The sequence below is a fragment of the Lissotriton helveticus genome, chromosome 4_1 (assembly GCF_964261635.1).
Source record: "Lissotriton helveticus chromosome 4_1, aLisHel1.1, whole genome shotgun sequence".
NCBI lineage: Eukaryota > Metazoa > Chordata > Amphibia > Caudata > Salamandridae > Lissotriton > Lissotriton helveticus.
In genome coordinates, this window is record NC_136063.1 from 139,533,793 (window position 1) to 139,561,320 (window position 27,528).

A 27,528-nucleotide genomic window follows, 5' to 3' on the forward strand; every position below is an offset into this window, starting at 1 on the left:
GCCCGCCACGCTCCATATAAGCTCATTTAAGCCAATCTGAGCAACTGGCTTGGGTGAAGGCAGGCAACTTCTACATAAAAAAAGGCTGAAGTAATCTAACAATGTTAATGGGCTACTAAAGTGCGATGCTACTGGCGTGAGCTACTCACGTGTCCATGGCGAGCTACTGGTAGCTCGTAATCAACTGGTTGGACACCCCTGTGTTACAATATGTTATGTTATTATGTTACATTATGTTATGTTAAGTGCACTTGTAAAGTACACAACTCACCTGGGAGGTGTTCTGGTGCTGAATCAGGAGCTGTATGGGCCGAGCCCGGGTCAGAGCTACACAAAAATCAGGTCTTCGGTTTCTTGTGGAATTCAAGGAGTGAGGAAGCGGCTCTGATGTGCAGAGGCAGGTCTTTCCAGGAGCCAGGAGAGGGCACAACTGCTGGATCTGTTAGTGCAGATGCTAGCTCTGGGGGGAATTGTGCGAGTAGGAGTCCAGTTCCGTAGTAGGGTCGGACTTTGTATGTGTTCTTTAGGCGTTTGAAGAGTGCTCATTTGTGGACTGTGAGTCAGCAGAGCTCTTTGAGTTACGGAGTGATTTCAGAGTGGAGTGAAAGGTTGAGGGGGAGATTAGCCGCTGGGATTTGAATAGTCTGGGGTCTTTCTGCATTTCCACAAGCCTCCCTTATAGACTATCATCCCTCGCAGCCCTATCTTCCATGACTATTTGAAATTCTGTCCTAAGTTCACTTTGAAACAACCTTCCTCTTTAAATTGTAGTCATAGTTCTGGGTTTTGGATAAAAAGATTTTGCTGCAGTTTTTTCATACAAACATGGTGCAAAATCTTAGTAAATCTCCCCCAACATGTTGAGAATCCCAATGGTCTAACTTGTGTTTAGTACAAAAACAGCAGGCAGTGTTAGCAGATAATAATCAAAAGACAGTTGTCATTTCAACTGACCAGAGCACTCCCCCCAGCATGAGGTAATTTAGAGTATAATGCTCAATGCAATAAAATTGTCACCATTAAATGCATTTTTCGCTCTGTACAGGTGTATGGAACCTAAATATGTGATCAAAAAGTGTACTTTAAGAAAACTTATCTAATGAGGCAGATGGCAGAACGTTCACTTGGAAAAGATGCGAGACGCCCTTGGAAATGCGATAAAGTTCATGTGTACACTGCTGAGTCACTTTTCCAAAGCCACGCTTTTAGTTGCCAGCTTTCAAACTGAGGCTACTCTTCTACTGCAGGAAGCAAGAAATGTGCAAATGTACAATAGTGAATACAATGTTGACAGCTCCCAGGTACAGTTGTATAGCACACCAGTGCATGATGAGACACTTTCACAACAAACACTGGCGTTAAAGCAATAGGAACATATATGTCATTATGGGGGATATCTACCAGAAAATGCCAGAGCGTGGAGTTACGGTATGAAGAACAAGGGAACCCAAATAAAGTCGGTCAGGGACCTTGGGTAATCGATTATTTCTAAAGACAGTGGTCCTTAGACAAGGATTAATGAGAGCAAACAATAAATATAGACCCAATCAGTACTATATTTTACAGCTGGACAGGTGTTTGTAATATATAGTTGCTTAAATATATACAAAATTCAGCAAGAAACAAATAAAGTGCGACACAAGCCTTATCCAACTTAGTAGGAAGGACGTACAACATGAAACGAAAAGGCTCAGGCAGAGTAAATTGTTTGTATGAGACACATGACCCAATCAGTACTATATTTTACAGCTGTCCAGGCGGACAGGTGTTTGTAATATATAGTTGCTTAAATATACACAAAATTCAGCAAGAAACAAATAAAGTGCGACACAAGCTTGTATACAACTTAGTAGGAAGGACGTACAACATGAAACAAAAAGGCTCAGGCAGAGTAAATTGTTTGTATGAGAAACATTTTGGTAGGACAAACAAATTATAGTAGAGACACTATTACACATAATAAGTATTAAATAAAGAGGTGTATAAGGCGTACAACAAGTCAATGGCGTTTCGATCCTTACAAAAGATATAGGATCATCATCAGGACATTAACAAGTGGATGCCTGTATACATTTTGCCTAGATCCAAGTCAGAGTGACTTGGGAGTTACAGAAATCAGTAACTGATGTCCCCCTATTCTGGGCTGACTTACCAGCAGCATTGTTATCAGAGGGGTACTTTCTGCCAATGAGAACGGAACTAAGCTACAATGTTGTACATCACTATTTTAGTGAAGATAGGCCAGACTCAAACCGATCCGCATGGGGCTTGAGTATGTACGAATGACACTACAGCCAACGCTACTAAAATCAATTTGTGGAAGAAATAATCTTTAGGAAAAAATAGTTCCATTTAAATACAGCCGATGATCAGTCAGGGACAGACATCAGTTCTAGTTGTTGCCTCGGAGTGATGCAACCACATCCCTTGAGATGGTCCTCTCAAGAATCTCATGTAAATAGGCAGGTTGGGAAAGCCCACATGGCCCTAAGGGTCAGTCTCTGATACAACTGATAATATTTGGTGATAGTAAAATTCACCCCATGTCAGTATGAGCAAGTGGGAACCTCTGGATTGTGGACTTTTAGAAGGGAAATATTGGCACAGATGTATATATCCACAGATTCACTGAGATGTACCCCCTGAATCTGCGATATGAAATTAATCGGAGGTGTAAATCATGATAGCTGCACTCATAATTACTATATTGATATATATCAATCAGGGGCGCGCTGGGCTAATCCAGGCTGTGGCAGGTAAGTGTTGATAATAATCACTGTAATGTACCATGTTCTGTAGTAAGCACGGTAAACGTTTGGGACTGTTTATTTTACTTGAAAATAAAATACAATACAACATTGGCGCCTTTAAACTCCACCTTAGAGGCAGACAAACTTTGTTAAACTTAAAATTGGGTACAGAAGGAATTGAAAATAATTGTTAACCAGTAGTCGGCTTTTAAAGTTTGTGGAGACAGGAAGGAACTAAAAGATACATTGGCCCTGATTTATGAAATGTGATACATTGCTGGGAGAAAACATTGATGCCTCACTTTTAATTGCGTCCTCATTGCAACACCAATGATGCATTGTATTTACAGTATGACGCGTCATGTCGTAAGGAGTTACAGGTACGTCAGTATTTCTGACATATCTTTAGGCGCAAAAATGAGGCATTGCTGGAGTGTCACAAAAGTGATGCAACTCCAGCAATGGGTCATTACACATGGGCAAGTCCCATGTTAAATGTGCCTGCGTCAGTCTAACACCTGCCAGGAGGCTGGCATAAGACATTGACACATTTGCGTCATAGAAGTGGTGCAGTGAAATCCAATAGATTTCACTGCGTCACTTCTACGACCCTTTCTTGCGTCGGAACGCCCCCCCCTGCATACATTATACCTGGTACAGGTATAATGTACCGCAGGGGTTTACAAAGTGACACATATACCTAGATGCGTCACTTTGTAAATATGTCGCAACATGGCACATTTTTTTCACTGCTGGTGCGTCACAAAAAGTGACACACCAGTGGCGCAAAAGTGAAACAAGGACCCATAAATAAGCCCCATGTACAGTTTTACTAAACTATTTGTTGTGATTATGAGCAGGTCTTCACCAAGCTTTACTTTTATTCTTAATAGCGTGTCTGTATGTTTACGGAATATTGTGTATACTCATGTGAAAAGATCTTAAACGTTTTTATATTTCTTCGAATTCTATATACATAAAGCAAATATTTGTGTAGCATTCGGATCTTATCCAGCCGAGCTCTATTTTACAGGTTTCAGTTCCTGAATATCAGAGATGGCCTACTACTCTTGATTCCACCTCATGCCTCTTTCTAACATCACCTTACACTTCCTGTTTCTTTATCTCCCGAATACCATGATTGCCTGTTCTTTATTCCACCTCTTCTCTCTTTCTTCCACCGCTAAACACTTCCTGTCTCTTTACCTCGTGAATACCATGGATATCTAGACTTTATTCCAAATCATACCACTTTCTTCTACACTAAACACTTCCTGTCTCTTTAATTCGTGAATACCCTGGATATCTCGTCTTTATTCCGATTCATACTTCTTTCTTCCACCACTAAACACTTCCTGTCTCTTTATCTTGGGAATATCATGATTGCCTATTATTGATTCTACCTCATGCCTCTTTCTTCCACTACCAATCTCTTCCTGTTTCTTTATCTCATGAACATGACGGATCTCTGATCTTTATTCCAAAGCATACTTCTTTTTTTCACCACCAAACACTTCCTGTCACTTTATCTCATGGACAATATGGCTCTCTGGTCTTTATTCGAAATCATACCTCTTTCTTCCACCACCAAACACTTCCTGTCTCTTTATCTTCTGAATTTCAAGGTTGCCAGTTTTTATTCCACTCCTATCTCTTTCTTCCACCACCAAATACTTCCTATTTCTTTCTTTTAGATGTTAAGACTTCCTTGTCTTGATTCCACCTCATACCTATTGCCTCTCACTTCCACACATTAGTCTTCCTATCACTTTATCTCAGTCTTTCAGACTGTTGTTTTCCTTGCTTCCTTTCTTTGTCAAACTTTCCTAGCAATCTTTGTCTCCTTCTCCCTTTTCTTGGCACTTTTCTCTGTGGATAAAATATAACTCCTGGTTCCCAAAAAAGAGTGCCGGTATACGTCTGCTGCAGCCACTGGCACAAATGAAGTGCTACTTGCACCCTTGACCCATAACATTTTCCTAGAGGAACATAGTGCCTCTTTTAGGGTTACTGATGAATGGTGGGCGCTCAGCAGTGCCTGCTGCCTCTGACGAATCCCTGTCTGTGCATTAAAATCCCCTCCCTTCCAATGCCTGCCCATCTTTCTTTGCCCTGAACTGAATGCACCTTCAGTATGGAATGATTCTGTTAGTACTAGCTAGAAACAGCATGTCTGCTTTAGGTAGTTCTTTGTTCATATTTGTGACTCTGTGTCACTCTCCATTGCAGGGGTTGGATTTCCCTGAGAAGTGTTGCCTCTGCCAGTAATCAGTCCAGAGTCCTATGCGTCCCTTCCAGCTGCGACAGTAGGAGTTCCCCATGCCAGTGAGTATTCAGCTTATTTTCTGCAAGGTACTGTTTGCACTCTCGATACAGATGTGGGTTCCATGACGGCTTATAATCAATGCAATAATATGTTTTAATAAGTGAGCACGGTCATTTGGTAGACCTGATGCGATTATAGGAGCCTATTCTCAAAGTTAAATTAACTTGGGTACATTTACTCACAGATAGATCTACTCCTGTACCTATGTAAATGTACTTTTTGTTGCTACTCACCACTTTAAGGGCAGATTTACACCTAAGTTCTAACTTACATGTCTCCACCCTCTGATTTTAAAGGGTGGAGACATATTCGACTGAATTCATGAGTGTTATGTTACTATTAGAGTAAATGAATATATAATATTTAATTACCTACTGGCGGTCGCCAGTAGGTAGTTATAGTTAGGACCTAATTTTCATAGGAAATCCGCAACATTCTATTTGCAATAACTTTGGCGCCAGTTGATGAATCTTCGCGAAATTTTCTAAACTCGTGGGGTGCTCTGGTCCGCACCTATCCCGAAAGATTGGGGGTGATTCATAAAGCGAGGTCCGAGAAAAAAGGGGGTCCCAAAACATATTTTCCCCATGCAATTTCCCATAGGAACCTTTAGTCGTAGCTACCGCCTGAACTGCTGAACGGAATTACACCAAATTTGGCAAAGAGGTAGTCCTAGGTTCAGACTCGTGCCTTTTTGTTAAATGGTGTATTTCTGTTCAGTAGTTTTTTAGATATTAAAGGGAAAAAAATATATATATATATATGGGCGGAGCCTAGCGACACATCTCATCGTGAGATCTGATTGGCTGTCAGCACTTCATCCAAGAAGTGTTGGCAGCCATCTTGGAACCAATATACATGATAACACCTCATTAAAAAGCATTGCAGTTAATAGAAGGTTTTAAGACTTTAGTTACATTATAAATCATCTGTTGATGGTACCATACTCCTTTTAGGAATTGTAGTGTGTTCTAAGGTGATTTTACCTTGTGAAGAATATTTCTGCTGGGATATCATGAATCATGTTTGAGAGAAAACTATTTTCTCATGCTTTTCCCACAGAGGTTTGGAAGGTGATCTATAAGCTAAATTGATAGCATATTTTCTGTAAATTCACATTATCGTTCTCAGTCATGTGAGAATGAAGTCTGACATTCTCAGTGAAACATGTACATCCAACCAGGGCAGAGACTGTCAGTTGATTCCTTTGTGTTCTATTGCAGCTTCCCAGAGTGTTCTACAGAACAACTAAAGTGCTAACAGTCTTACTTATGACAACAGAATAGCACACCTGAAGCCATCTTGATTGGAATAAAGTGGTAACTCTTAAAACATTTAATTTAAAAAGGAACAAGTATGATTAGTGCTGCAGAAAGAAAAATTAACGCACATTTTGAGTGACTTCTCAAATCCTCTTCTATTTCATTAAAAAAAATTCTGACATGCAGACTGAAACATGTACTTTGAATACCAGCAGCAGACTTCCCTGGTGAGCAGTAGCTTTACTACAGTGATCTAATGAGCAACTAGAGTGCATACATTCAGAATTTATGGCAAATGTGTGACACAACTGAATGCCTTCTTGATGGAACCAAAGTAAAAAACTGAAAGTATTTCCTACTGAGGAGACTGTAGTGAATGAGGAAATTAGGAAACTTCATAACAAATAAGTCTCCCAAGATGGCCACCAGAGACAAAAGAGCCCAAATGTAGCACAAATATCATCCAGATGTAGCCCAAGTATAGCCCAATGACAGAATGTCCCAGAGTGTTCTAAAGAACAACTAGAGAGCTAACAGTCTTACTTATGACAAAAGTAGGGAACACCTGAAGCCATCTTGATTGGAATAAATTGGTAACTCTTAAAACATTTCATTTGCAAAGGAACAAAATGAGGGGCTTCATTTTGCCATAGAAATTATGATTAGTGCTGCAGAAAGAAAAATGAGGGCACAGTTTGACTTCTCAAAGCCTTTTCTATTTCATTAAAAGATTCTAACATGCAGACTGAAATATGCACTTTGAATACCAGCAGCAGACTTCCCTGGTGAGCAGTAGCTTTAGTACAGTGATCTAATGAGCAACTAGAGTGCTAACATTCAGAATTTATGGCAAATGTGTGACACATCTGAATTCCTTAATGATGGAATCAAAGTAAAAAACGAAAGTATTTCCTATTGAGGAGACTGTAGTAAATGAGGAAAATAGGAAACTTCATAACAAATAAGTCTCACGTGGGTCCCGTGCTCTCCATGTCACTGGAGTCAAGCGTCGTGTACCGTAATGTGCATGTGTCGCGAATGCGCAGTAGCAGGATTCGAGGACTGGTCGCATACCAATCTCTCACATCACGTATTATTAAATGTATATGATATAACTGAAAAACACGCTGCCGTCGCACACCGTACGCGTATCCTTCACAACTTTTCTAAAATGGCGGGTAGAATCTGTGCACCCACTGTGATGTGTACGCTTTGGGTGCGCGACTCAGGAACATTTTGGGAAATATTCTTTTTTTAAAGAAAATAATATAAATATACTAAAACAAAAACATAAAACAAAATAATTAAACAATATTTCGGTTTGATTGTTAAAAATTTCTTTTTTTTGCAATTTTCAGAAAAATATATATTGTTATTTAATCAATAAAATATTTATAAATAAACAGTTAAAAACTGTAGAAAATCAGTACAAAAAAATAGGTATGACTACTATTACACTTAAAAATTAGCATTTAGAAAACCTTTGAAATTCACTGCGCGCAAGTTATAATTAGCAAAACTAACTATAACGGAGGAATTTCTATAGTTTTGTACAAGTGAAATGTCCAGCTAACTATAACGCCCCTGAAACCTATGTTTTTTATGTGAATTTCTAAGGTTTTTTAAATGCTGATTTCTAACTACAACGTTTTTGAAACCTATAGTTTTTCAGTGAATATGAATATATTTCAGTGAATTTCAATGTTTTTTTAAATGCTAATTCCTAACTATATCAGGCCTGAAACCTATGGTTTTTTCATTGAATTTCGAAGGTTTTTTAAATGATAATTTTTAAATGTATTAATTGTTATTTTTTTATACTGATTTACTACATTTTTGCAGGCAGGTTTTCAGAGGGCAAGCCCCCTTTTTACAACACTCTGCAGCGCAGCTCCATGGCGCTTACTGGAGATACCTGTTGGAATAGTTCCCTCTAGGGGACCTCTGGATTGTACAGGAATTAATTCCCCAACTTAAACTGTGCAAACGCACCCTGTAGAGTGTTCTAAACTGGGGGATTAAGTTCCCTTGCATACTAGGGGTCCCTGGGGGCCAACTAGTTCACCTGAAACCTCCAGTATGCGCCAGGGGGCTGCATTGCAGAGAGGTGTAATGAGGCCACACCCTTTTTTACACCACTCTGCAACGCAGCCCCCGGGCGTGTTTGCAGAGGGGTAACTAATTCCCCTTGCATACTGGGGGTCCCTGGGGGCCAACTAGCCCACCAGGAGCCTCCAGTATGCGCCAAGGGGCTGTGTGGGGGGGATTGGGGATTCCCCACACTTCTTTATCACTATGCCCCCGTGATTTGGTCCCCCCGGGGGGTAATTTTAAAAAAAACAGACCGGGTTTAAAAAAAAATTAATTTGGGCCTTTGTTGTCCTTGTGGGACCACCTGGGCAGGCCTAGGGGGTCAGGGTGTGTCTACCCTGCCCCTTTTTGTGTTCTACACGTTTGTTTTTCTGCTTTCTTGTGCCTCGGTCTACCGAGCACAAGATGGATGCCAACACTTCCTGGTTAGAAGTGTTGACAGCCAATGAGCATGCAGCTTTCTCGGGAAGTCATGCTGATTGACTGCCACTGTCTGTCAACACTCCAAACCAGGAAGTGTTGGCAGCCATCTTGTGCCTCGGTAGAACCAACGCACAAGAAAGCAGTGAAACAAAGGTGGAAAACACGCAAAGGGAGCAGGGTAGAAGCACCCTGACCCCCTAGGCCTGCTCAGGGGGTCCCCCAAGGCCCCCCCAATTAGTTTTTTTTTTATTTACGGGGTGCGCGCACCGTACGCGTACCTATGCGAGGTACGCGTACGGTGCGCGTACCCCACGATTTAAAAAAAATTATATATATATATTTTTTTGGGCCTTGGGGGTCCTTGTGGGAACCCCTGGGCAGGCCTAGGGGGTCAGGGTGCTTCTACCCTGCCCCCTTTTTGAGTTCTATACGTTTGTTTTTCTGCTTTCCTGTGCCTCAGTCTACCGAGGCACAAGATGGCTGCCAACAATTCCTGTTTCGGAGTGTTGACAGACAGTGGCAGCCAATCAGCCTGCAGCTCACGCACGCAAAGGTACGTGCATGTGCGCGCACGGTACGTGGACCCGTGCGCGTACGGTGCGCGCTTATAGATATATAAATTTATAAGTTCCTGTATAACTAAGTATGTGTTTCTATAAGTGATCGTTTAAGAGAGTCAGTATGTGTATGTTTGTGTGTATCGCTGTATATGCAAGTAAATGGATGTTTGATAGTTTATTTGCATGTGTTAGTATGTGTGTAAGTAACTCTATGGATGAGTATCGGTGTGTAACAGGATGTATAGGTGTATGAGTACATATGATGCTTGAGTACATGTATGAGTGACTATATAGAACTGTTGGTGAATGAGTGGATGTGGAAGTAGATGTTGGAATAGGTTGTTGTAACTGGTATTGGAATCTCCATTTTCTTGAACATTTTTGTTTCTATTTTTGAATGTGTGTATTTGAGTGAGAGGAGGTCTGCCACTCTTTCACAAGGATGATGTCATCAGTGATGTGATTTGAGATGTCATCAGTGATGTCATGAGTGATGTCACTGACCATGTCATGAGTGATGTAATATGTGACGTCATCAGCAGTGCATTGCGGGCGCGCGAGTTATAGTTAGCTGAACTAACTATAACGGGGGAATTTCAAAGGTTTTGTATGAGTAAAATGACCAGCTAACTATAACTGCTGTGAAACCTATGGTTTTTTCAGTGAATTTCAAAGGTTTTTAAAATGCTAATTCCTAACTATAACGTGGGTGAAACCTATGTTTTTTTCAGTGATTTTGCAAGGTTTTTTAAATGCTAATTCCTAACTATAACGTGGCTGAAACCTATGTTTTTTTCAGTGAATTTCAAAGGTTTTTTAAATGGTAATTCCTAACTATAACGTGGCTGAAACCTATGTTTTTTTCAGTCAATTTCAATGGTTTTGTAAATGATAATTTTTAAATGTATTAATTGTTATATTTTTTATACTGATTTACTACATTATTTTAAATTATTTATTTTTAGATATTTTATTTTTTAAATTACATTACATATTTTTTATATAAATGTAAAAAAAAAAAATTTCACACCTCTCTGCAACGCAGCCCCCTGGCGCTTTGGCAGAGGAGGAACTACTTCCCCTTGCATACTGGGGTCCCTGGGGGCCAACTAGCCCACCTGGAACCTCCAGTATGCGCCAGGGGGCTGCATTGCAGAGAGGTGTGATGAGGCTATGCCCCTTTTTACACCTCTCTGCAACGCAGCCCCCTTGCGCGTTTGCAGAGGGGGAACTATTTCCCCTTGCACACTGGGGGTCCCTGGGGGCCAACTAGCCCACCAGGAGCCTCCAGTATGCGCCAGGGGGCTGCATTGCTTTGCCCCGGGGGCAGCGGGGCGGCGGTCCCCGGGGCAGTGTTGGGTGATAGGGGACCCCCCACACTATGCCCCTGCGATTTAGTCCCCCCGGGGGGTAATTTGAAAAAAAACAGACAGGGTTTTTTAAAAACAAATTGGGGCCTTGGGAGTCCTTGTGGGACCACCTGGGCAGGCCTAGGGGGTCAGGGTGTGCCTACCCTGCCCCCTTTTTGTGTTCTACACGTTTGTTTTTCTGCTTTCTTGTGCCTCGGTCCACCAAGCACAAGATGGATGCCAACACTTCCTGGTTTGAAGTGTTGACAGCCAATGAGCATGCAGCTTTCTCGGGAAGGCATGCTGATTGGCTGCCACTGTCTGTCAACACTCCAAAACAGAAATTGTTGGCAGCCATCTTGTGCCTCGGTAGACTGAGGCACAGGAAAGCAGAAAAACAAACGTGTAGAACTCAAAAAGGGGGCAGGGTAGAAGCACCCTAAAAATCACGGTGCGCGCTTATAGATATATAATTTTTTTCAAATTCGATTTTTTCCACAACTACTCGAGGGATTTACACCATTTAAACAAAAGGGCGATCTGCGAATCAGACTCTACCATTTTGCCAAATTTGGTGTAATTCCGTTCAGCCGTTCGGGCTGTAGCCGTGTCTAATCGTCCTATGGAAATTAACATGGGGAAAACACGTTTTGGGACCCCCCTTTTTTCTCGGCCCCCACTTGACGAATCTACCCGAGACTTTCAGGGAAGAAGCGGAACGGGCCATCTTCTTTGAGAAATTCGCGAAGATTCAACAACCGGCGCCAAAGTTATTCCCAATAGAATGTTGCGGATTTCCTATGGAAACTAGATCCTAACTATATATACCTACTGGCGACCGCCTGTAACCTTGGCGAATTATTTGCAATAAGCTTCTGCTATTAAACTTCTTGGCGAAACCACGCTACAGCGGCTTTGAGTGCTCTTTATTGAAAAAACGAGTCCCGAGGACTGTGGGACTTGGCGTTGTTAATATATATATATATATATATATATATATATATATATATATATATATATATATATATATATATATATATATATATATATGTCAAACAATTATCCCCCTCAGGGGATCAACGAGTCGCACACGAACTTGCCTTGCAGATTTTTATTTCAAGCAGAAGCGGCATTTAGACCAACATGTTTCGTTTCCTCCTGAAACTTCTTCTTAGGTATGCCCCTCCAATTATAGACGCTAGGTCTGCCACAGGTGAGTTTCAATGTTTTTTAACCGCCTCACTCCGGAGGCTCCGCCCAATTTGGAATCTCTCCCAGTTCGAAGTGCCTGATGGCCCTGTGGTTTCTCCAGCGAATGTCAATATTTGAAACCCTCCAGTGGGTATTATTTTTTGCTGCTTGTTGCTGCTGCGAGTTCCCTCCCGGTCAGCCGACTTTGAAAGCTGACAGAGGGCCAGTTACCGGAGTCCAGTCCCCGGGAGCACCGCATTCCCCTTCAGTCCGTTGCCGGTTCCCACCACATGGTTCTTGCGGGGATGCGTGGCGCTACAAGCTTGGCTGTGCGTTTCTCTTCGGCAGAACCAAGCCGATGCATATGTCAAACAATTATCCCCCTCAGGGGATCAACGAGTCGCACACGAACTTGCCTTGCAGATTTTTATTTCAAGCAGAAGCGGCATTTAGACCAACATGTTTCGTTTCCTCCTGAAACTTCTTCTTAGGTATGCCCCTCCAATTATAGACGCTAGGTCTGCCACAGGTGAGTTTCAATGTTTTTTAACCGCCTCACTCCGGAGGCTCCGCCCAATTTGGAATCTCTCCCAGTTCGAAGTGCCTGATGGCCCTGTGGTTTCTCCAGCGAATGTCAATATTTGAAACCCTCCAGTGGGTATTATTTTTTGCTGCTTGTTGCTGCTGCGAGTTCCCTCCCGGTCAGCCGACTTTGAAAGCTGACAGAGGGCCAGTTACCGGAGTCCAGTCCCCGGGAGCACCGCATTCCCCTTCAGTCCGTTGCCGGTTCCCACCACATGGTTCTTGCGGGGATGCGTGGCGCTACAAGCTTGGCTGTGCGTTTCTCTTCGGCAGAACCAAGCCGATGCATATGTCAAACAATTATCCCCCTCAGGGGATCAACGAGTCGCACACGAACTTGCCTTGCAGATTTTTATTTCAAGCAGAAGCGGCATTTAGACCAACATGTTTCGTTTCCTCCTGAAACTTCTTCTTAGGTATGCCCCTCCAATTATAGACGCTAGGTCTGCCACAGGTGAGTTTCAATGTTTTTTAACCGCCTCACTCCGGAGGCTCCGCCCAATTTGGAATCTCTCCCAGTTCGAAGTGCCTGATGGCCCTGTGGTTTCTCCAGCGAATGTCAATATTTGAAACCCTCCAGTGGGTATTATTTTTTGCTGCTTGTTGCTGCTGCGAGTTCCCTCCCGGTCAGCCGACTTTGAAAGCTGACAGAGGGCCAGTTACCGGAGTCCAGTCCCCGGGAGCACCGCATTCCCCTTCAGTCCGTTGCCGGTTCCCACCACATGGTTCTTGCGGGGATGCGTGGCGCTACAAGCTTGGCTGTGCGTTTCTCTTCGGCAGAACCAAGCCGATGCATATGTCAAACAATTATCCCCCTCAGGGGATCAACGAGTCGCACACGAACTTGCCTTGCAGATTTTTATTTCAAGCAGAAGCGGCATTTAGACCAACATGTTTCGTTTCCTCCTGAAACTTCTTCTTAGGTATGCCCCTCCAATTATAGACGCTAGGTCTGCCACAGGTGAGTTTCAATGTTTTTTAACCGCCTCACTCCGGAGGCTCCGCCCAATTTGGAATCTCTCCCAGTTCGAAGTGCCTGATGGCCCTGTGGTTTCTCCAGCGAATGTCAATATTTGAAACCCTCCAGTGGGTATTATTTTTTGCTGCTTGTTGCTGCTGCGAGTTCCCTCCCGGTCAGCCGACTTTGAAAGCTGACAGAGGGCCAGTTACCGGAGTCCAGTCCCCGGGAGCACCGCATTCCCCTTCAGTCCGTTGCCGGTTCCCACCACATGGTTCTTGCGGGGATGCGTGGCGCTACAAGCTTGGCTGTGCGTTTCTCTTCGGCAGAACCAAGCCGATGCATATGTCAAACAATTATCCCCCTCAGGGGATCAACGAGTCGCACACGAACTTGCCTTGCAGATTTTTATTTCAAGCAGAAGCGGCATTTAGACCAACATGTTTCGTTTCCTCCTGAAACTTCTTCTTAGGTATGCCCCTCCAATTATAGACGCTAGGTCTGCCACAGGTGAGTTTCAATGTTTTTTAACCGCCTCACTCCGGAGGCTCCGCCCAATTTGGAATCTCTCCCAGTTCGAAGTGCCTGATGGCCCTGTGGTTTCTCCAGCGAATGTCAATATTTGAAACCCTCCAGTGGGTATTATTTTTTGCTGCTTGTTGCTGCTGCGAGTTCCCTCCCGGTCAGCCGACTTTGAAAGCTGACAGAGGGCCAGTTACCGGAGTCCAGTCCCCGGGAGCACCGCATTCCCCTTCAGTCCGTTGCCGGTTCCCACCACATGGTTCTTGCGGGGATGCGTGGCGCTACAAGCTTGGCTGTGCGTTTCTCTTCGGCAGAACCAAGCCGATGCATATGTCAAACAATTATCCCCCTCAGGGGATCAACGAGTCGCACACGAACTTGCCTTGCAGATTTTTATTTCAAGCAGAAGCGGCATTTAGACCAACATGTTTCGTTTCCTCCTGAAACTTCTTCTTAGGTATGCCCCTCCAATTATAGACGCTAGGTCTGCCACAGGTGAGTTTCAATGTTTTTTAACCGCCTCACTCCGGAGGCTCCGCCCAATTTGGAATCTCTCCCAGTTCGAAGTGCCTGATGGCCCTGTGGTTTCTCCAGCGAATGTCAATATTTGAAACCCTCCAGTGGGTATTATTTTTTGCTGCTTGTTGCTGCTGCGAGTTCCCTCCCGGTCAGCCGACTTTGAAAGCTGACAGAGGGCCAGTTACCGGAGTCCAGTCCCCGGGAGCACCGCATTCCCCTTCAGTCCGTTGCCGGTTCCCACCACATGGTTCTTGCGGGGATGCGTGGCGCTACAAGCTTGGCTGTGCGTTTCTCTTCGGCAGAACCAAGCCGATGCATATGTCAAACAATTATCCCCCTCAGGGGATCAACGAGTCGCACACGAACTTGCCTTGCAGATTTTTATTTCAAGCAGAAGCGGCATTTAGACCAACATGTTTCGTTTCCTCCTGAAACTTCTTCTTAGGTATGCCCCTCCAATTATAGACGCTAGGTCTGCCACAGGTGAGTTTCAATGTTTTTTAACCGCCTCACTCCGGAGGCTCCGCCCAATTTGGAATCTCTCCCAGTTCGAAGTGCCTGATGGCCCTGTGGTTTCTCCAGCGAATGTCAATATTTGAAACCCTCCAGTGGGTATTATTTTTTGCTGCTTGTTGCTGCTGCGAGTTCCCTCCCGGTCAGCCGACTTTGAAAGCTGACAGAGGGCCAGTTACCGGAGTCCAGTCCCCGGGAGCACCGCATTCCCCTTCAGTCCGTTGCCGGTTCCCACCACATGGTTCTTGCGGGGATGCGTGGCGCTACAAGCTTGGCTGTGCGTTTCTCTTCGGCAGAACCAAGCCGATGCATATGTCAAACAATTATCCCCCTCAGGGGATCAACGAGTCGCACACGAACTTGCCTTGCAGATTTTTATTTCAAGCAGAAGCGGCATTTAGACCAACATGTTTCGTTTCCTCCTGAAACTTCTTCTTAGGTATGCCCCTCCAATTATAGACGCTAGGTCTGCCACAGGTGAGTTTCAATGTTTTTTAACCGCCTCACTCCGGCATATATATATTACCTACTGGCGGTTGCCAGTAGGTAGTTATAGTTAGAACCTAGGGCCAGATGTAGGAGCCATTTACCGACCGGTAACGGCCGATTTCGGCCGTTACCGACCGGTAAATGGGTTTTTGGGATGTAGGGGCACATTTTTACAGAATCGGTAAATTTACCGATTCGGTAAATTTACCGATTCTGTAAAATACCGAATCGGTATTTTTACCGATTCGGTAAATCTCAGATGTAGGTGGGACTCTTCTGAATCCCAAAGGCCCTACAAATTCGGTATTTTACCACCCAATCCAATTGGGTGGTAAAATACCGAATTCAGGTGTGCATGCACATGTGTGTGTGCCACATGGTGCACATGTCAATTTTTGGGGAGCCAGAGGGTGTCAAAGTGACACCCCCTGCACCCTTGCAGAATTCGGTATTTACCCATTCGGTAATTACCGAATCGGTATTTCCCATTGATTCCTATGGGCTTCACAGCCCATAGGCATCAATAGGAAATACCGATTCGGTATTTACCGAATCGGTAAATACCAAATATTACCGATTCGGTAATTCCACATCTGGAATTACCTACATCTCCCCCCCTCTATTTTACCACTTCTTAAATACCGAATCGGTAAAATTCGGTATTTAAGAAGTGGTAAATAGATTTACCTACATCTAGCCCCTAGTTTCCATAGGAAAAGCATTTTTTGATTTGGTAATAACTTTGGAATCTTAGCGAAATTCTCCCAAAAAAAGGTCATCTCCTATTCAGAAAGTTTGGGGGTGATTCGCCAAACGGGGGCTAAGAAAAAAGAGGATCCCAAAAAGTGTTTTCTCCATGTAAATTTCCTTAGGAAACTTTAGCCAAGGCTAAATCCGTTCAGTATTTGCTGAGAAAATAAAAAATAAAAATATCGATATCTATTGCCGCGGTGGGTTTGCGACCCCTCCCGACCTTGAGCTTCATTCTAATTGGCTGCCAACACACCAAACCAGGAAGTGTTGGCTGCCATCTTGGGACTCGGTAGAACTGAGTCACAAGAAATCAGTAAAACAAAGTTAAAAGTGAAGAAAAGGGGGCAGGGTAGAAACACCCTGACCCCCTAGGCCTGTTCAGGGGGTCCCACAAGGACCCCCAGAGCCCAAAAAGCATATATTTTTTATAATTTTGGCAGAATTCGCGCTGTGGTCGCGAATCCCGCTGAAATTATTAAACAAAATGAAGCACTGGCTCCCGTGCTTCATTTAAATGAGGCCCCCGGGTGGGCCAGGTCCCAGGGGCTTTGAACAATTCCTAATTTTAAAAATGCCGGGGCCCGCGGGGGCCCGCAGCCCCGGGGACCACCACCCCCCGGGGCTTGCTTTTTAATGTTTCGGGGGCCTCCAAGGCCCCCCCAAGCCATGGGGACCACCACCCCACGGGGCTTCTCTTAATATTCGCTGCCCCGGGGACTGGTCATTCCCCGGGGCCTCGGGAGGTGCGGCCCGCTTCCATTTTTTTCAAACATGAACAAAATCGGGGTCATGCCCTGGGGGATGGGGTCCCCAGGGCCCAAAAAATAGGAAAGGAAGGGGGGACCCACAGCCACCTTAAAAAAAATGAATAAAATAAAAAAGCTGGCATCGTGCCGGAGGCCCCCCTCCCAGCAACACTATGCAAACGTGCCCTGTGGCGTCTTTTAAGTTAGGGAATCAATTTCAAGGCCACTCCCTTTTTACTCCTCTCTGCAACACAGCTCTGTGACGCTAACTGGAGGTACCTGGTGGGCTTGTTGGACCCCAGGATCCCCAGGATTGAAGGGGAATTAATCCCCCAACTTAAAACCCGCCAGCGTTTGCACAGTGGTGAAGGGAGGGGTCAGGCCTGATGTGACATGTGTGTACTTATCTAACCACTCCGCCAAAACCCAAGCCCCTATAAATTCACCATGCACTCTCCTTGCAGTACTCTAATCATACAGTCAGTACCCATGCACTCATGCAATGACCCATGCACTAACTCATGCACTGCTACAATACCCTGAGCACTACCCATGCAGTCCAACCATTGCCCTGTCACTACCCATGCACTCCTCCAACCACCCAGCGAGCACAATGTACTTATCCAATCACTCCGCCAAAACCCAAGCAATTAGAAATTCACTATGCACTATCCTTGTAGTTCTCCAATCAGACAATCAGTACCCATGTACTCATGCAATAACCCAAGCACTTATATATGTACTGCTACAATCCCTGTGTACTACCCATGCAGTCCCCTAGCCACCTACACACTTCTCATTTGCTCCTTTAATTCCCCTGTTAGTACCCATGCAGTCCAGCAATCACCCTGTCACTCCCTGTGCCTCCTCCAATCACCCAGCCTCTACCATGTACTTATCCAATCACTTCGCCAAAACACAATCACTTATAAATTCACCATGCACTCTCCTTGCAGCACTGTGAGTATCTAGCCACTATCCATGTACTCATGTAATGACCCAGGCAGTACCCATGCAGTCCAGCAATCACCCTGTTACTGCCTGTGCACTCCTCTAATGACCCGGCCACTACCATGTACTTATTCAATCACTCCACCAAAACACAAGCACTTATAAATTCACCATGCACTCACCTTGTAGTACTCTAATCATACAGTCACTACGCATGTACTCATACAATGGCCCAGACAGTACCCATGGCAAATACAGAGGAGGTCATGCTAATCACAGGGCTACCCCAACGCATAGTGTTCCCTAGTGTATGTAGGTGTTTTCACTTTATTCTAAGTGTCTTTTAGCATAACACTGGCTGTAGGCCTGGTTAGTCAGAGTCAGTTACCACCAGTACCCGTCAGCAAAAAGTTGGGGCACAGGAGGACTTTTTGCTCCTCTGTTGGTTCTTTCTGCACATCTCTTGCTTCTGCCTGCACTTTTCTTCGTCTTTCTGGACTTCTGTTGCCTCTTTCTGCATTTGTCTTGCTTCTTTCTGCGCTTTTCTTCCTCTTTCTTCACATGTCCTACCTTTGTAGGCATAGTTAGAAATTAGCATTTAAAAAACCTTTGAAATTCACTGAAAAAACCATAGGTTTCAGGGACGTTATAGTAAGAAATTAGCATTTAAAAAACCTTAGAAATTCACTGAAAAAACCACAGGTTTCAGGGACGTTATAGTTAGTTGGACATTTCACTCGTACAAAAACAGAGAAATTCGGCCGTTAAAGTTAGTTCAGCTAACTATGACTCACGCCCCTGCAATGCACTGCTGATGACATCACATATTACATAATTCATGACATGGTTAGTAACATCACTGATGACATCACGGGTGGCATCTCAAATGACATCACTGATGACCTCATCCACGTGATAATCTGTTGCACCTCCTCATACCCTAATATAACCTTTGATACATCCACTTTAAAATACAGACTACCATTTTCGAAACCATAGACATGCCAATACCAGTTAGTACATACTCACTCACTTATTGCTAGGTCTACACACATATTCACCCATACAGTCACTCACATATGCAGTCAACCATCAATATGGCACTATCATATGCACTCACATATCTATACAGACACTCACACACCGCCACTCATCCATAGAGTTACTCATACACCTTTTCAGTCATGCAAAGAATCAATCACACTCCCATTTACTCACCTATACAGTTATACAAACTCCACCTCACTTATTCAAACATATACAAACACATACTTACACTCTTATACAATAACTAATACAAGTGCACACTCATCCATACAGCCACTCTCACAATCACTCTCTCACATATAGTCATTTATATACTCCAGCACTCACATATACTGCCTTTCACAAATGCAGTTACTCACACATGTACCACTGAGGCATCCATTCACTCACCAACACACACTCACCCACCCATACAGCCCTTCACAGATGCACTCTTGAACCCATACACCCAGTGAATCACCCACTCACACATCTTTGCACCGAGTCACACCCCCATAGACACTCAGGCACCCATACAGTAACTCAGACAACCAATCAATAACCCATATAGACCCTCATTTAGCTGTTCACCAACCCATGCAACCTCATGCACACCAACTGACAAACTAAACTGTGTGAATGTCTGTATCAGTCACTAACCCATGCATTCAGTTGGAGACATTTAATCACTCACTTATACAGTCAGTCGCGCACCCACTAAATCATCCTTTAAAACACTTATACACCCACTCATTCTTCAATACACCTTAGCCTATATATATATATAAAACATATTTAAACTTTACAGAAACACACAGTCACAGGATAATGTCATCAGTGATGTCTTTGATGATGTAATTTGAGATGTCAGCAGTGATGTCACCAGTGATGTCACTGACCATGTCATGAATGATGTAATATGTGACGTCATCAGCAGTGCATTGTGGGGGCGTGAGTTATAGTCAGCTGAACTAACTACAACGGCCGAATATCTCTGGTTTGTACGAGTGAAATGTCCAATTCACTGTAACGTCCATGAAACCTGTGTTTTTTTACCCCTCCTATTACCTTCAGTAAGTCCCACACAGCAGGATTGCTGAGTTCATATAGCAGACCACACCCTCTTTCTCCACCACTCTGCTAACATGCCTTCTGGTGCACTCTTGTTTGGGGGATTAAGTCCCCTTTGCTGCTCAGGGTCCTTAGGGGACAACTAGCTCACCTGTTTCCCGTGATCAAGACCAGTGTGATCGAAACGTGTAGGTGGGAGTGCTGGGCTGAGTTGCTGTATGACTCAATAAAGTACTTTAACATATTGCAGGCGAGTGCAGCTTTATTTTCTGATTGGTGGTTAACATATATGAATGTATATATGAATATATATATGAATATATATATATATATATATTACCTACTGGCGGTCGCCAGTAGGTATATATAGTTAGGATTTTTTCTCTATGGGTTTTTTGAAAATTCTATGTCTAATAACTTTGGCGTTTGTGGACGGAATCGGCTGAAATTTTCAGGAAAATGGCACATTTTGTTTCTGAGCAGCCCTTGAAAATTTGGGGGGGGTTCGTCCAGTGGGGGCCGAGAAAAAAGGGGGGTCCCAAAACGTGTTTTTAACATTGAGTTTTCCATAGGGCGGTTGGCCTCACTTTTAGCCCGAACGGCTGAATGGATTTGCACGAAACTTGGCAAAATTGTAGGGACTGGTAGCCCGATGTGCCTTTTGTAGGTCTCAATATATGTGCTCCAGTGGATTTTGAGAAATTAACGTTTAAAAAAAGATATATATCTGTAACAGCGGACCGGTTAGCGCTCTGGTTCGCGGACTTTTCGCGCAACGGAGCTTTGTGAAGCGAAGCTGATTGGTTCTCCGGCGTCTGTCAACATTCCAAACAGTCCGTAGCGGCCGCCATCTTGTCTCTCGGTAGGATCGAGAGACAAGAGGAGGTCAAAACAAAGGGGGAAATAACTATAAGGGGGCATAGTAGATCCTCGCTGACCCCCTAGGTTTGATGTGGAGGTTTTAAAAGGGCCCCGCGGGGCAAAAAAAAAACAAAATAATAATAATCGAACGGCTGAATGGATTTGCACGAAACTTGGCAAAATATTAGGGACTGGTAGCCCGATGTGCCTTTGCTAGGTCTCAATATATGTGCTCCAGTGGATTTTGAGAAATTAACGTTGAAAAAAAGATATATATCTGTAACAGCGCTCCGCTTCGCGTACTTTTCGCGTTACGGAGCTTTGCGAAGCTGATTGGTTCTCCGGCGTCTGTCAACATTCCAAACAGTCCGTAGCGGCCGCCATCTTGTCCCTCGGTAGGATTGAGAGACAAGAGGAGGCCAAAGCGAAGGGGGAAATGACCATAAGGGGGCATAGTAGATCATTCCTGACCTCTTAGGTTTGATGTACCATTTTGCCAAGTTTGGTGTAATTCCGTTCAGCCATTCAGGCTGTAGACGTATGTAAATGTCCTATGGAAAATTGCATGGGGAAAACACATTTGAAAGTGTTGAAATTTAGAACCAATTAAAATGTTACTTTGGTTTTGTATTTGTGTGTGATGAAAGTTAATTGGTTATGTATATATGTCAAATGAGAGGAAACCACAGCCATTTTGTGATACTACTGTCTGAGGTACATTTGTGAGGAATTTTTGGTGGTGAATTTCTGGTGTTTGATTTACACAGTACTAACACTTCTGCTACTTTTAAAAAGGTGAGTTGTTAATTTGTAAGGGGAACTATGTTGTACACTTGAAGATAATTTGAAAAAAATTTTCTGTTATTTATTTGCAGTCCTTCTGTTATACTAAATACTTGATGAAGTTAGTTTTATATTATGTATTACTAAAAACGATAAATGAAAGTGATTATTTTTTTCTGCAATTTACAGCAAGCAATTTCAAAATAAAATGGCTCACAATGAAGAGACCGTGGCAATTTCTTTTGAATTGTCCACTACATTGATTGAAATTGAGAGCACCAATAATGAAATATTGTCACAAGGAGGACATGACTTGTATGATTCCATTAGATTGATTGAAATGGACAGCACCAAGAATGAAATATTGTCACAAGGAGATGACTTGAATGATTCCACTACATTGATTGAAATTGAGAGCACCAATAATGAAATATTGTCACAAGGAGGAGATGGCTTGTATGATTCCATTAGATTGATTGAAATGGACAGCACCAATAATGAAATATTGTCACAAGGAGGAGATGACTTGAATGATTCCACTACATTGATTGAAATTGAGAGCACCAATAATGAAATATTGTCACGAGGAGATGACTTGAATGATTCCACTACATTGATTGAAATGGACAGCACCAATAATGAAATATTGTCAGAAGGAGGAGATGACTTGAATGATTTTTTTGATCAATCTCTTGATGGCGAATTTATCGAGTGTTTGGAGACCATAGAGTTACAAGAATCATCATTGCAGACTTTTAATGAGGAGATTCCAGATGAGATGATTGAAGAGGAAATTACTGATGAGGACATGTTACTAGTTGTTTCAAATTTAGAAAATTCTGAAGAATAAATTTATATTTAGAAATCAAAAATTGTTTGAGACATTATTTATTTTTATTTTTAATTTATGAGGTTGTAGCGAAGTGATTGTAGTATAAAATGAGACTTATAGTATAGAGTGCAACATTTTTATGTTACATGGTAAGTTTACTCATATTTACTTCCCTTCTGCCACTATATTATCTCCAATGTGTATTTGACATGTCTTCTTCATCTCCGGCCTCCTTTCTCTCACTGTGTGTCTCCGATGCATCTTATCGCTGGTATTTTGTGTAATTACAGAAGAGAGTAAAATAAAATAGTTCGGAACGTGAAAAGGGGGCAAAGTAGAGTACTCCTCACCCCCTAGGCCTTTTTAGGCGGTCCCAAAAGGATCAGTTTCTGCTTTCCTGAGAGATTATGGTATGAGTTCCATATACCACAATAACTTGCATTACAACATGCAAGATATCTATCTCCTATTACCAACTTTTGGAGATATTCGCGCTAAGCGCGAATATCTCCAAAAAGTAACACCTGCCCTGAGCAGTTCTTAGCCATGTTATCCAATGGGAGGTGGATAACATGGCTAAGAGTATTAGCTCGGTAATGCATGAATATCGCTGACTTTTTAGCGATATTCATGCATTGCGGCCGTTTATTATCGCATTTGCGATAAACCTTGATAATAGTAAGGTTTATCTTCGATAATTTCTGACGATGCTTAGTGGTAAAAAATTGGTTGGTAAGCATCGTTAGCGATAAATATCGCTTAACTTTGGTAATATGCCCCAACGTCTGTTAACGTTCGATTCGAAGGAAATGAGGAAGTGTTGAAAAACATTGTCTGCGCCATCTTGCCTTTTTTGAAATGCCACACTTTTGTCGTGCACGGCAGCCATTTTAGATGTCTTGACCAGACCCACTCTCTGCACGCTGTCGATTCGTAGCATGGCTCCTCACCCTCGTAAGCATCTCCCCCAGGCACTGGTCACCACCGCTCTCTGTCTTATGCATGGGCAATAAACCTTCCCCCATCTGCGCTGCTCTTCCCTGAGAATCACACTCTGTGCCCGCCCGACACCTCCCTTTCGCCCTATTCACTACCGCACCCTCTGACACTCCTCTTCCTCTGTGTCCGAATGTCCAGGCCGGTCCTAGGCTATCAGCTAGCCCTGCAGATGTAGTTTATGGCCCCAGCTGTAAAGAATCACCCCTCTTCAAAGGAGTTATAGTAGATCAAGGCCCACACCCGATGAGATCCGTCACACCACACGCGTTCCTACTATCTGAAAACCATCCTGTATTGTGATTGGGGAGGGGACCGAGCCTGAAGCGGAAGATTCTAGGAATGACTCTTTGTACATCAAAGTTTTTACAATTATGTGTCACATTAAAAATATATAGCACTCCAACAAAGTAGTAGGAATATAAAACTTTAATAACATATAAATATATACAACAAAACAAAAACAGTAAAAACATTTAAACAACGAAGAGACCGTGGCAATTTCTTTTTAATTATCCAATAGATTTATTGAAATTGACAGCACCAATAATGAAATATTCTTGTCAGTAGCGGTCTGTTGTGCGAATAGTTCCAAGGCAGCAGAACGCGCTGAAATCTAGATGGCACGAAAGTGATGTCTAGTAAGTTGCCGCCCAGCAAAAAACGGCGTGGGGCGCCGCGGGGGTGAGTGAGTCCAGTAGGCACCACAGCTATTCTTACCGGCATTGCAGAATTACTGCTGGGGACAATGCCTGTGCTGTAGCAGGGTCACAGCAGAAACAAAAAGGATTCTGTTGAAGATGTTGTTGGTTTTCAATTTGAAAACAGTTCTGGTGTCAACTGCTATGCTAATGTAGTGGTTAATGTTTTGTTTTCTCTAGAAAATGTAAAAGAGGGGGAGGCAGTCCAAAGTTCCGTTAAAAGGGCAAAGGAAAGGATCGGTGGTTTGAACTATCAGTCAAAAAGGGGAGGGGGTGCAATAATTTTTCCTACCGGGTCACACTGTGCTTTCACCGGAAGTAAGGTCTGCAGGATTGTAGTAATTCAAAGTGAGGCTGGCGCCAGCATGGGAGCGCCGACGTCCCGCGGATACAGTTTCGTCACTCCACGGGCGATCATGGCAGTCATTCCCCATCGGGGGTCGGAGACTCCCGCGGCTCCTCTAGAATCTTCAAGGTCGTGGAGGACTACGGTGGTGGAGTCAACCAGTGACCGGGCCATTTCTTTATGTTGGGCCCGCTCTTGCCAGGTCGACCGCCATTTTGAGAGTTCGGCAGCTACCGGCGATCGCGGGGTCACATGAGCGGACGGGCTCCACCCTGCCGGGCGAGACGTTGCAGCATGGCCACAGTGGAAGAACCGTTATCTAGGTCGTTCCGAAACTGTGCAGCACTGTAGTTGTTAGGATGCCACCGCCTGGAGCGCTGAGGGTGCAGCTGGGAAGCCTCCACCTGGGGAGGCGGGAGAGGCCTGTTCGCACCGTCTCTCCCTCCCAGTGCACCCCACGGCGTCTCGCTTGAGATTTGTTATGGCCGGACCAGGCGATGAGGACGAGGGGGGGGGTCGGAGGCATGTGCAAGACATCCCCCTCCAGTGTTGTCGCAGCCATTATAAAAGAAAGAAGTGTCCCGTCCGTCTTCGGGCCGGGCTTCCGGTGGATGTCGGCCGGACGCCCCTGGCTCTGGCCCCATGAACGGGTTTCTTGGTTTATCGGCTGCAGCCGGATCCCGTCGGCCTCGGCCCCCCGACCGTTGGTGGTCGGACCGGAAGAGCATGTGGCGGGACTACCTGCAACTCTCAAGGGCCACCGCGGCCGGACTGGGAGAGAGAGGGGAGGGTCGAGGAGACAATCCCCCCCCCCTGCAACTGTTCAGCGTTGTAAAGGCAATCCCCTGGCCGGGTCCCGCTGGTCTCGGCCTCTCCTCCGGCTACACCCTACGTTAGGATCTCCTGGCCGAGGCGTGGCAGCAGGACCTGCCTTATATGGGCTGCTCCCGGCTGGGCGTAGCCGGAACCCTGCCCCACCTTGGAAGTTTCCAGAGTGGGGGTGGATGTTCTACTGACTTGCATTTTCCCTAGTCTATCGATTTTTTTGGCGTGGCAGGCGGTGGGACAGCGAGGGGTGATTTGGTTTCTCTTACTGTTTTTCTGGTCTCTCACCACTGGCATATTTTAACGTTTTCTTGTTTCTAGGACATTAATAGGTTTTATCATTACGTTATGTTATCGTTTCTTTGTTCGTTGTTTAATAAAAGTTCATGTTCATCAGTGGCCTACTGATTTTCGTTTTCCTATTTTTTTCTTTCCAGGTTGTTTCATGGTAAAGTTTCTGTTAACAGGATACAGTGATCACTTCGTTATTATTGCATATGTCCTTTTCACTAGGGGTGCTCTCTGGTCGGGCCAGATGACGTATCTCTAGTAAATGGTCCGGGTGAAAAAGGTGCATCAATCAGTGGGGAGTAGATAGGCATGACAGATTACAACGGGGGAGAACGGTCCGCATTACGTACCCTTTCACTACTTGCAAAGATTTTCCTACGTTTATTTGCAAACAGGGAATACCTCCAAAAAGAACTAATTCCCAAACAGTCAATGTTCGGACAATCAATCAATCAATGAGGAATGAAATAGGTACGACGTGTTAAAGGCTTGCGTTACCTACCCTTCACTATCTGCAAAGGGAGATAGAATATTCCTATTCTTCCTCGTTTGCAGGTAGAGAAGATCGTTAAGAGAATTAACTTCGAACAATTCAATGCTCGATTGAAACAATCAACAAGGGGTACTGTGAACACAAATGAACGCCGCTTATATACATACGCATTGCTATTTTCAACAGGTTGTTCCTAATGTTTCTATTTTAGCGAGGTCAAAAGAGATCCCATTAGTGGCCTACTGATTTTGCTCGATTCCTTTTGTTTTTTTACACGATTTTTCGCTATCTGCAAAGACTAAACAGAGTATTGCGACTCTGTGCTTGTTTGTAAATAGAGAATGAACCAAAGAGAACAATCAATCAAATGGAGAGAGAAGCAGGCACGACAGATTACAAAGGGGGAAAGGGCTGCGTTAACTACCCTTCACTATCTGCAAAGAGAGAGTACTCCTAATAGAAATGAGGGGTGGGGGGCAGCAATCAAAGCAGATCAGTGTGCATAAACACGAAAAAAAAAATTCTTACCACGTACTTGACATTCGACAGCTTATGATATTTGCTATTAAAAAACCATTGAAATTCACTGAAAAAACCATAGGTTATAGACCATATATAGTTAGGAATTAGCATTTACAAAACCTTGAAAATTCACTGAAAAAACCATAGGTTATAGACCATATATAGTTAGGAATTAGCATTTAAAAAACCTTATTTTACTCACACAAAACCATTGAAATTCCATATATAGTTAGTTGCACTAACTATATATTGCGCACCCGCAATCCACTGCTGATGATGTCACATATTACATCATTCATGACATGGTCAGTGACATCACTGATGACATCACTGATGACATCTCAAATGACATCACTGATGACATCACTGATGACAACATCCAGTGACTATGTTTCTGTAAAGTTAAAATATGTCTTACATATTGAAGAATGAGTGGATGTATAAGTGTCTGGACGAAGGATTTAGTAGGTGCATGACTGAATGTATGAGTGAGTGATTAAATGTGTCTCACTGAGTGCATGGGTTAGTGACTAAACTGTCTTAATTTGTGCATCATTATGTCTGTTGTTCTGTAAACTGCTGCATGTGTTGATCAGTAGCTATATGAGTAACTATATGGGTTATTGATTGATTGCCCAAGTATTTGCATGGGAGACTGAGTGTGTGTGTGGCTGGATGGGAGGTGTGTGACTCTGTACAGATCAATGTGTACTTGTATCAATGATTGTATAAGAGAGTAAGTATGTGTTAGTATATGGTTGAAAACGTAAGGTGCTCTATGTTTAACTGTATAGAG

At 43.7% G+C, this 27,528-nt stretch overlaps 1 protein-coding gene across 2 annotated transcripts in view; it reads left to right on the plus strand.

Annotated features, from left to right (window-relative positions):
* LOC144828423 (alanine aminotransferase 2) overlaps positions 1 to 27,528 on the plus strand; it is a 690,396-nt gene that overhangs the window by 134,188 nt on the left and 528,680 nt on the right. For both annotated transcript variants that reach the window (XM_078686552.1, XM_078686556.1), the window contains exon 2: positions 4,980 to 5,075. In XM_078686552.1, coding sequence (XP_078542678.1) covers positions 4,980 to 5,075 — 96 coding nt within the window. The remainder of the gene's footprint in view (positions 1 to 4,979; positions 5,076 to 27,528) is intronic.